This window comes from Mercurialis annua, linkage group LG1-X (assembly GCF_937616625.2).
Source record: "Mercurialis annua linkage group LG1-X, ddMerAnnu1.2, whole genome shotgun sequence".
In the NCBI taxonomy this organism is placed as follows: domain Eukaryota; kingdom Viridiplantae; phylum Streptophyta; class Magnoliopsida; order Malpighiales; family Euphorbiaceae; genus Mercurialis; species Mercurialis annua.
In genome coordinates, this window is record NC_065570.1 from 13,421,563 (window position 1) to 13,433,287 (window position 11,725).

Sequence of the window (11,725 nt, forward strand, 5' to 3'; positions counted from 1 at the left end):
ATCGAGAATTTCTGGGTTATGAGGCAGCTGATAGATGAAGGAAGCTCAACCAATTTAATCACCAAGGAAGGTTACCTCGATATTGGTTGCTCTGTGCTAAACTTAAAAAAGGTTACTACACCCCTCGTAGGCCACGAAGGATCCCCAGTACAAGCAGAAGGAGTGGCCGAGCTGACGGTCGAACTCAGGCAAGATAATGGGAATCCGTCGGGGGGACTAACTGGTCTTACAGTCAAGTTCAAGACACTATTCATGGTGGTCGATATGCCTCTGGAATATAATGTTATCCTCGGTCGACCAATGGTCTACGCTACAGGGGCAGTGACATGCATCCGATATTTATCAATGAAAATCCCAACGACAAAAGGGGTGGTAATAGTGAATGGCCGACAAGACATAGCCAAAATGTGTTACTTGGTATCGATGGAAAAGGTCTCAGAGACGCTAGCAATCGAAACAATGGAAATACCTGATTCTGATGAAGGCAAGTTGGAACCCCATGGAAAATTGGAAGACGTACGATTAAGGGGTGTTAACCTAAGATCAGTCAAAATCGGGGCAAATCTACCCGACATAGCCAAGAAAGACATAACTGATATGCGCGTTCGAAATGATGTTGAATTTGTCAACACCCCAGGAGAAATCGAGGGAGTTGACCCAAACATCATCACACACAAACTCAATGTCAACCCCGCCCACAAACCAGTAAAACAAAGAAAACGAGCTTTCGCGGTAGACAGGCAGATATCTATCCGGAATGAGGTAGACAAATTACTAGCAGCCGGGTTCATACGGCGAGTATACTACCCGGAATGGTTGTCCAATGTGGTGCTAATAAACAAATCAAATGGAAAGTGGAGATTGTGCATCGATTTTACCGATTTAAACCGAGCATGTCCAAAAGATAGTTACCCTATGCCAAATATAGACCAACTGGTAGACTCTACCAGCGGATATGAAGTTTATTCTTTCATTGACGCCGCCCAAGGCTATCACCAGATACCGATGCATAAAGACGATGAAGAGAAAACTAGTTTCATTACCGACGGAGGCACATATTGTTACAAGCAAATGCCCTTCGGTTTGAAAAATACAGGGGCCACTTACCTACGGTTGATGAACTTCGTCTTTCAAGACCAAATTGGGCGAAACATGGAAGTATATATTGATGACATCATCGTAAATTCGGTAAAGGTGGAAGATCATGCAAAGGACTTGGAAGAAGTCTTCCAGAAATTACGAAAGTACAAACTCAAGTTAAACCCGGACAAGTGCGCTTTCGGAGTTCCAGCAGGAAAATTTTTTGGTTACCTCATCTCACAAAGAGGTATCGAAGCAAACCCGGAAAAGATACAAGCTATACTGGAAATGAAAGCACCAACCACGGCCAAGGAGGTACAGAAATTAAACGGGCGAATCACAGCCCTCGGACGCTTTGTATCCTGCTCGGCCAAACGATGTCTTCCCTTCTTCAAAACTTTGAGGAACGTCAAGAATTTCGAATGGAATCCAGATTGTCAGGAAGCCTTCAAAGAATTAAAGACCTTCCTAACTACATCACCCCTGCTCGGCCGACCAAAAATTGGCGACACACTCTATCTATAATTATCAACGACCAATGAGACAGTAGCATCGATACTGGTCAAGGAAGATCAGGGAAAGCAAAATCCCATTTGCTACACAAGCAAAGTTCTTAAGGGAGCCGAACTGAGATACAATAAGATTGAAAAGTTCGCCTTCGCTCTGATCCTCACAGTGGAAAAATTGAAAAGATACTTCCAAGCTCACACAGTCATAGTTCGAACTAATCAGCCACTCAAAAAGGCGCTGGGCAGACCAAAAACGTCGGGAAGATTGGTAAATTGGTCGGTATTATTGGGTTCTTACGACATCAAGTTTGAACCAAGACAAGCGCTGAAAGCTCAGGTGTTAGCAGATTTTGTGGCAGAGACGACCTCACACGATCAACCGAGCAAGACTGACACAAGCACAATTTCCTGGAATCTCCAGGTAGACGGAGCATCAAATACATCCGGTTTAGGAGCAGGGATTGTCCTAGAAGGACCACACTCAATCCAACTACAACAATCCATTCATTTCGACTTCCCATCCACGAACAACTCTGCAGAGTACGAAGCGCTGATCGCAGGGTTACGAATGGCCACAGTTGTCAAAACCGAAGTAATCAACATCCAGAGTGATTCCCAATTAATAGTCAACCAAGTACTAGGAACTTATGAAATCAAAGATGCAGACATGAAAAAATATGCAGAGCGGGTCAAAGAACTATTGACAAAAATAAGCGAAGACTGGGGAACATGGAAGTTGGAGCAGATCCCGAGATCAGAAAATGAAAGAGCATATGTCCTGGCCAAAGTCGGAGCAGCAAAGGACGAGATACCGGGGGTGCCATTCTCTATTGAACATCATAGCAGCATAAAAAATCCAGAAGCAATCTTCCTTACTCAACCACTGGATGAATGGATGCAACAGATAATTGCATACATAGAAAGCGACATCCTACCAGAGGACAAATACCTGGCCAAGAAAATTAAGAGAAGGGCACCTCACTTCGCTTATCAAGATGGTGTGCTATACCGCAAGTTGTACACACACCCCTGGTCTAGATGCTTAACTAAAGAAGAAGGACACTATGTCCTCAAAGAGATTCATGAGGAAGCTTGTGGCAGCCATATCGCTCAGCTCGCTCTCTGTCAAAAAGCAGTTCGACAAGGTTACTATTGGCCTTCCATGTCAGACGACGCAGCCAAGCCAGTAAAAAGATGTGAAAAATGTCAACTTCACCAGAATGTCCATCATCAGCCAACCACTGATCAAACACCCATCATCAGCCCATGGCCGTTCAATACGTGGGGAATCGATATCGTCAGACCTTTCCCCACGGCAGCAGGGCAAGTCCGTTTCTTTATAGTAGCCGTAGATCATTTCTCCAAGTGGGTAGAAGCAGAAGCAGTGTCCAAAATCACAGCATCCAGAGTGCTGAAATTCTTTAGACGAGAAATAGTTTGCAGGTTCGGCATACCAAAGGTAGTAATCACGGACAATGGCAAACAGTTCGACAGTAAGGGTTTCAGGGACTACTGCGCTTACAAAGGAATCGATCTAAGATTCACATCGGTCACCCATCCACAAACTAATAGGATGACCGAAGTCACCAATCGAACAATTATCAACGGGTTGAAAAAAACGATTAGACGAATCCAAAGGAAAATGGGTAGAGGAATTGCACAGCGTTCTATGGTCATATCGGACCACGGCGACGGCAGGAACAGGAAGAACGCCATATAGTTTGACTTATGGGTGCGAAGCCATGATCCCCATTGAGATAGGCATGCCAACACTGCGAGTACATTACTTTGATGAGCACAAAAACGAAGAGAGCATGAAAATCTGCCTAGACATGCTGGAAGAGCAAAGAGAGACGGCCCTAGCACACATCGATTCATACAAACAAAGAATGGCAAACTTCCACAACAAGCGAGTCAAGCCTTTGACATTTAATGTCGGAGATTTGGTATTGCGTCGTGCAGACATTACAAAAGGAAATGCAGGAGTAGGAAAACTCCAACCAAATTGGGAAGGGCCATACTCGGTAAAGAAAGTAGGCAAGAGTGGAGCATACTACTTGCAATACATGTCAGGTCGGGATTTACCTCGAACATGGAACGCGGGAGTCCTCAAGAAATTCTATCAGTAAGCAAGAAATGTAGTCAAGTCAGTCGGGGGTTTTCTCATCCGCATTCAAGTCAAAAGGAAGTTGTAGACAAGAATGCGGGTTTTTCCCCCACAATAAAGAAAGAAAAATTGAAAGAAACAAATGTTAACAAGAGCACTTGCTCAGATACAAAATAAAAAGGGTAATGGCCCAGCTCGGTAAGTGGAGCACTCGCTCAGACACATTAAAATAAAAAAGGGTAATTGCCCAGCTCGGTAAATGGAGCACTCGCTCAGACACCTTAAAAAGAAAGGGTAATCACCCAGCTCGGTAAATGGAAAACTCGCTCAGACACCTTAAAAAAGAAAGGGTAATCACCCAGCTCGGTAAATGGAGCACTCGCTCAAACACTTTAAATAAGAAAAGGTAATCACCCAGCTAGGTAATTGGAACACTTGCTCAGGCACAAAATAAAAAGGGTAATTACCCAACTCGGTAACAGAAGCAAAAATTTATTAAATGAAAGCAAGAACGAACACAAAGATGTCATAAAAATTTATAGCCAATTCTCAAACATACGAGCAAATTAGTTCTATAAGAAAAATACAAAACAAATAGGCACTAGACAAAGCCTAAGGGCTAATACTAGCATTATTCACATCATCGGGCACCGACACACCAGTGCCCGACACGGCAACTCCCTCACTCAACCCAGCCTCTTCATAATCACGAACCTCCAGAGGTTGTTCATCCCCGTCAGCACCCACATCAACGTCAGATCCCTTGACAGCATCAACAGCCTCCTTTAACTCCCAGTCAAGATCCTCCTCCAACTCTTTTTCCCGGTCTGCAATCATCCTAGGATATAATTCCACAATATCCAAGTGCAATGCGTCCGAAGACACCCCAAAAGGCAATAAAGGACCCACTCGATGAACCAGGTCTTCTTCAATATACCGAATTAACTGACCAAACTCGACCAACTGGGCTTTCTTGGCAGCATCCACACTAGACTTAGACTCGGACAACTGCCGAGCAAGATCATCCAGCTTTTTCTGCTGCAAATCCAGTTTACATTCATACTCTTCTTTCTGTCCCACCAACTCTTGCTGCAACTTGTTTTTCTCGTCTTCGAACGATGAAATTTGCAAACCTCGTTCCTCACTCTGTTTAATAGCAGTCTCCAAGGAAGTCTTCAGCTCGGCAATTTCCTTCCTAAACTCTCCTCTTTGGTACGCCATTAATGACTCTACATTAGCCCGAGCAAGCTGCTCATTTTCGAGCGAGGAAACAGTAACAGTAGCAGCAACATGGTCTTCAACAGCTTGATTAACCAAATCCTTTGGTACACATCGGCACAAACAAAATGATTCATAGCCTGCATAAAAAGAAAAGAAGTTAAAACCGAGCAACGAGTTGAATAAAAATAATATTCGCCCAATTCACACAACAGTAAAGTAATCACCTGGAGGAGATAACTCATGCCAAGTCCGACAAACTCTTTCGGCTCAGTATGCTTCAGCAAAGTCCTATCTCGAGGAAGAAATGATGTCGTAGCCAATTTTATAGCCGTTCTAGAACTATCCACCTAAGCAGTCAAATTCTTCCTCCTCAACCAAGCAGCGATGGTTGCAGGGTAAATATCAAATTCAGCAATAGGCACATCAGCCGACGTCTCCTCGACTACTTGCTTCCCATCTCGTTTCCTCTTTTTTGAAACATCATCGGTTTCTTTTACGCCAACAGCCCCCAAAGCAACCACAAAAGGGACCCGATCTGATTCCTCATCCCCAGTACGGAAGCTATCATCATCCACTTCTGCACTCGGGCGCCTTTGAACCACTGTCTTAGTACGAGATTTTAACACATCGCTAGCCGCTTGCAACTTTTCGGCAACATCATCCTTGATCGGAACAGTGGTCACAGGAACAACGCTAATCGGAACTTCAGATGACCCAGCTCCAGAATTCATAACAACAGTGGCTGCTGGCATATTCCCAGTCCTGACAGACTCAACATTCTTTGCCTTTTCCTTACTCACAGGCCGAGACTTACGAGCATCCTCCATCACAGTAAGATCCAACACTGCACAAACACGGTAAGAAGATCAGTTAAAAACCACAATAAACATAACAAAAGCACGGGTACACAAGTTAAAAACAACCTTCCGCATTAGGATCAACCGTCACCAACTCCACTTTAGGAACAAACTTATAAGTATCAACTGACCCACTCCTCTTCAAAACCGCCCGAAGACGATCATAAGGCCCACGCTCGGCATTCTCTCGCCTAACAAATTTATGCTCAGGCGAGCTAGCAAGCCAACATTGAGGGAAGTCGGCAAATTCAGTAGGATGCTGCACCCTAAACCACTCCACCCTAAACCTCTTCAACGAAGTTGTTACATTCTCAGTAATTTTCTTCTCTTTCCTCAATATTTTGAAGGTAGCAAAGTCATAAGGTCCAGCAAATATCATACCATAAATACTAGCAAACAGTCACACCGAGAAAGGTATGTCGTTAGCCTTATAAAGATTCAGAAGGGTAAATAAGTGCCTAATAGCATTAGGGTGAAATTGGCTAAGGGGCATCCTATAGAAGTGGAGCATAAATTTCAACTCATCACATAAAGGAAACCTAACTCCAGACTGCAAATGCTCCAAACAAATAACCATATAACCCGGATCTACAGGAGAATTTATGGTCACGGAAAGTGGAGATAACTCTAATTTATATTCGGCAGGAATCTTAAATCGTTTAGACCAATAGACTAAGTCTGTCGATCTCACGGTAGCAAACGAAGTTTCCATCAAAACTTGTCTCTTCTCGGCAGTCTCGGTCTTACTTTTAAACAATTTTCTCGGCCAAACCGAAGAAGTAGCTTCAGAATCTAAGCATTCCGGATCTACCGGGTCAATAGCATCATCACCCTCCTCGTAATCCAATACTTCCACCTTATTCTGAGAATCCTCTTCACCAGACATAGGTACTAAACTAATATTATAAATAACACACGGCAGAAAACAAATAAAAGAAAAAGTGAACCCAGCCGAAGGATCTGGCACGACTATCCTACCCCAAAAAAATAAAGAACAAATCAAGAAATACACATGAACAAACAACAATTACTAAATGAACACACGAATAAAAGATCAAAGAAAGAAAATAAGCAAACTTACTGATGAATAGTCGAAACAGAGGCCTTGAACAAACTTGAGCACAAGAAAAACAAGAACACAATAACAGAGAAATAAAGAGAGAGAAAATTGAACAATAAGAAAAAAAACGAAAAAATGGCAAAACAATATATAAAGACCGAGCAGGTGCAACCCAACATTCGCAAACATACAAAAAGCCATCATTAAAGACATCCATTACTGCCCAACCGACAGGTGTCAAGCAACACAAACGAAACGTCATCAGCAAGTAACCGCCATAATTTGAAAACACAAGACAGATGTCCATCCACCAAAAGTCAACACAGCCAAACTTAAAAGGACAACTCGGAAAATTCCGAACATAAATATTCGGTCTCGCAGGAAGGAGGGGCTTGTGATAACATACCAAACGGACCGTCCAAAACCCGAGCATAAATGCGCCACCTACTTTTAAGATCACCGTAATCACACTACTAACCACCGAGGACAACTCACTCTCCGACCAAACAGACATAGATAGCATCTTAAATAAACCTAACAAGAATCAGAATATAAAGACCTAGCAGCCACTCCCGAGTAAGAAGTCACCACATGCAACAGTATCAGGGACGATCAGAATATCCTCGGATATACCGAGCTGAAAGATATTAACACCACCATCATAAACAACAGTTAACGGTATAAAGAGGGAAATCTCCAAAAGACCATAAAACATTCGCTGACACAGAGACAGAACACGAACAAACAGAAAAGTCTTGACAACCATCCCCAAATCAATCTGACAGAACGGAAGGATCAGACACCTCAAGATCCCAACAAAGTCAACAAGTATAAATAATTAACCAACACCAAGAGAGAGGGGTAATATTCTTTTCTCACTCTTACACTTTCACCTTTCACTTCTTTCTTTTTTCTCTCACTAAAATACTAACTTGACCGTCGGAAAGGGCTCGCCAGAGTTCAACGCCGGCGACTCTTTAACGGTTGTCTTGTGAATTTCAGGTATTGAGAGCGGAGCCCAACCGCAGGATATAACACAAGTTATCAAGAATAATAGTGTTTATTTAAGAGATGGCAAATGGAGGAGAGAATAGGGTTATGTTTAAATTAGTCAACTTTAATTATTACTAATTGATCTCTTAAATAAAGATTGTATAGCCATTTATTAGTCCATAATCCAATTAAATATGTATTTGGTTATAGAAGCTAAAATTTTATTAATAAAAAAATTATTATTTAATATTCTTATAAATTAATTATTAAATATAATTCATACCATAAACTATACTACTTTAATTATTAAATATAGTAAATCATTACTATTTTAATATGATAATTTATAAAAACATGTATAACCATTTTAATAACCAATTATTAATATTATTTAAATTTAATTATTAATTATGATTTATATTATTATCACATTACTAGTCACGTGCGAAACAATTGAAAAAATAATAATACTAATAATACTTTTAAAATAAGGTATAAATTATTGAGAGAAAGCTGCAATGCACCTATGTGAATGATGTCCGCCCGCGCCTCGTAAAAATTTGAATTGAGACAGCGCCAACAAAAGCAGCTGCTACGTGTTCCTGTCTCCGTCTTTAAACATTTCAAAACCCACCAAATCCTCCTTTACCCTACTCTTCTATTTCTTGAACCAGATCATACAAACATAATCAATGGCTTCTCGTTACAACTCATACGATTCAAGATCATCAACAGCATCCTCGCATTTCTCAGACCCATCTTCTTCCACAGAATTCAATCTCAACCCACCCACAAAACCCACTTCAAGAGCGTTACTCAAACTCAACCAACCCAAGATCAATGACCATCATAATTTAACTTCAATGGTCAAGAAATTCATGGGGAATAAGAAACCAGTGTTGGGTAAAGGAGGGTCTTCTTCAGGGCTGGTGATTCCTTGTGATTTGATAGCTGAGGACTTGAAGAAAACTGCCAGGAAAGGTTCCGGCTTTTCTGGGCTGCAGAAGAAGCTGTTTGGTAAAGAGAAGGAGAGCGGGAAAAAGGCGGTGAAGGCGTTGACGGAGGTGAAAGGGAATGTTAATAGCGGGAATACGAGGACACTGGCTATGGTTCTGAGGAGTGAGAGAGAGCTGTTGAGTGCTAGTAAAGAGCAGGATATGGAAATTGCTGAGTTGAAGTTGATGCTCGAGGCGAAGAACAGAGAAGTGTGTTTGATTTTTCGACTTATTAAATTCGGGTTTTAGTTTTTGTTTGCATTTTTTGATTTATTTATGAATTTGGGGTTAGTTCATTTTTGGTCATTAGTTGATTAGAAGGAACTATATGTTCATTGGATTTTGTTGAATTCTAGATGCTATTCGATTAATTAGGTGATAAATAAGTGCTTAGAAGAGACTTTAAAATGATGTTGCTACTTCTAAACCTGTTAATTTGGATTTTGAATTTATAATTTACTTGAATTCGTTTGAGTTAAATAGTGATTTGTTGCCAAATATGGCCATTAGTATGTGTATTTTGGATGGTTAGATAATGGTAATTATAAATGGTAAGTGCAGGTTGAGAAGTTGAAAGATTTGTGCTTGAAGCAAAGGGAAGAGATCAGGTCACTGAAAAGTGCAGTTCTTTTTCCTGAGGTAATGAATCCTCAGGTTCAGGAGCTATTAGAGAAACAAGGATCAGAATTGAAGCAAGCCAAACAACTCATCCCAACTCTCCAGAGGCAGGTCACTTCTCTCACTGACCAGCTACAATTCCTTGCTGAGGATCTTGCCGAGGTATCGTTTCTTTTCTTGATTCAGGAATCATTTGCAATTTCATATGCACCCGTTGCTGAATATTGGCTCATCTCACTCTAGTTCATTTCCTTAGCTCAATACTTCTCTCATAAAAACCATATTTCTTGATGAGCATGTTCTATTTTATGGCATTTCAATTAAAGCCGGAATCTGTATTTTCTTAAAAAAAAGAGTAAAAAATGAAGTGTTCTAGCAATGTATTTTCTTGATGAGCATGTTCTATTCTATGTAGCATGGAAACTGATATGCTGAAACGGGAAACGACATGTTCTACAAGAATAGGCTATAAGATAATGTTTTGGAGTTATATAAGCATTTTTGGATGTGAAAACAAAATGCTAAAATCTAGGATCGGAGGGGTTTATGAGCGAAATAGATGACGAGTGCTAGCTATTTAGTACCTCTTGGATGCATACTTAAGTATGTAATTAGCCTTCCATATAAGCTGAGGTAGATAAGGATTACAAGGTACAGTGATAAATCATTCACTAATACATACACCTCAATATGATCTGGCTCTTTCAATATCCACTTGTTACTATGGATTTTGTTTTTACTTTATAAAAGAATAAATACTATCACCCCTTGAAATTACGTCCAAATTACTGTTTTCCTCTTGCAATTTAGAAACTTGTAGTTTTTTCTCGTCTTTTGGTTCCATTTAATTGAAACCCCCATACAAAAGATTCGGTTATCTAAAACTTAAAAGTCATGGAATTAGACCCAACCTTAGGAGTGATAGTAATTATTGCTAATTCATATTACCAATTGGGAAGTATGATAGCTTTTTTGGCCATAAGCAGGTGAAAGCTGATAAATATACAAGAGCATACACCCAACATTATAGCAGCTCTCCAGAGACACCGACATATGATCACGAAGAAGCCACAAAATCCTTAGTAAGTATACTTACAGAGAGATCATGTAAAAATATGTTGACGGAAAATTGACAGACTATCTAACAATTAATTCTCTATCTGGACTGTTACTATAGTCTCAGTGTTTCTTCTTTCCACAAATGTTTCTTAAAACTTAAGATAGCAACTGGATTTCGAATTTCCTTTTAGCTTTCTTGTTTAATAATATGTTTATTTATATTTTCAGGATTTCAGCTCTTGTGATGCTGCAAGTCCTGGTAGTCCCGACGACATGTTTCTAAAGGACTTCAATCCGTGTTTAACACCTTATTATGCCAACAAGACTAAATCCCAGGTTACCGCTGCACTTTTCCCTGAAATGCCTCTTTATATGATATGTTTCCTTTCCACTGTTTTTGTTCAAAACCAGCCTTGAAGTGAATAGATTATAAAAAATACATATATTATGAATATTCTTCACCCGTCTACTCATCTTTGTAGATTTCTATCAAACTTGATTACAGTAGTTTGTCTATTCTATTATTATATCTGGTACTGGATTCCATTTATGCTGTATGGAGTCGTGTCACAACTCACAAGGGAGATACTGATATCTTGCAGGAGTTTGAGGCAATCGGCTATGATTCTCCACTTGAGAAAAGATCGAGCAATGACAACATGCAAAAGTTGAGCTCTCGTACCAGGAAGATATCGAGAAGTTCAGATTGCTACCAGAGCAAAAATAATGCAGACAGCGGGAAAAAAGCTCTCAGATCTGATAAGAACAAAAGCACGTACGGAAAGCAAACGCAGCTCAGATATATATGATGTTGTAAGGAAGCATCGTTTGATTTTCTTTACCCGTTTTTTTGTCTATCATAGATTATAATTGGTGTTGAAAACTGAGACATCAGCAGAAGTTGCAAGCTGTATATGGTGCGAATGAAGCACTTGCGATAAAGAATGAAAAGCTACTTACTAGTCATGGAAAGTTTTTCTATTTGTGCCTTATGTGCATCAGAATCAAACCACAACATGTTGATGCCGCCTTTCCAAGTATTAGTAAACTGCACTAAATCTGGACACTTTATTCTGCTCAATCTTAACACCTAGTTATCGATATAGTTGCATTCTCAAATTTGACGACATGTTGAGGAAGCGAGATCAAGATTTTCATTAAAAGATTAACTGAAATGAAAAATCAATCAAATATATCAATTTAGTTTAGAACGGTTTAGAAAATAA

At 40.2% G+C, this 11,725-nt stretch overlaps 1 protein-coding gene across 1 annotated transcript; it reads left to right on the top strand.

The window, feature by feature from the left end:
• The first annotated feature begins 8,364 nt into the window (after positions 1-8,364).
• On the top strand, positions 8,365-11,471 carry LOC126669541 (uncharacterized). Its single transcript, XM_050363386.1, has 5 exons — positions 8,365-9,032; positions 9,384-9,602; positions 10,427-10,522; positions 10,728-10,835; positions 11,102-11,471. The coding sequence occupies exons 1-5, from the start codon at positions 8,520-8,522 to the stop codon at positions 11,306-11,308; spliced, it is 1,143 nt and encodes a 380-aa protein (XP_050219343.1). The 5' UTR covers positions 8,365-8,519; the 3' UTR covers positions 11,309-11,471.
• Positions 11,472-11,725: the final 254 nt, after the last annotated feature.

What these genes read in the sequence shown, in the direction of transcription:
- LOC126669541 (XM_050363386.1), top strand. Translation starts at nt 8,520, where the DNA reads ATGGCTTCTCGTTACAACTCATACGATTCAAGATCATCAACAGCATCC. An exon ending in AAGAAGCCACAAAATCCTTA is followed by an intron (nt 10,523 to 10,727) that starts GTAAGTATACTT and finishes TTATATTTTCAG; the next exon opens with GATTTCAGCTCTTGTGATGC. An exon ending in CCAACAAGACTAAATCCCAG is followed by an intron (nt 10,836 to 11,101) that starts GTTACCGCTGCA and finishes GATATCTTGCAG; the next exon opens with GAGTTTGAGGCAATCGGCTA.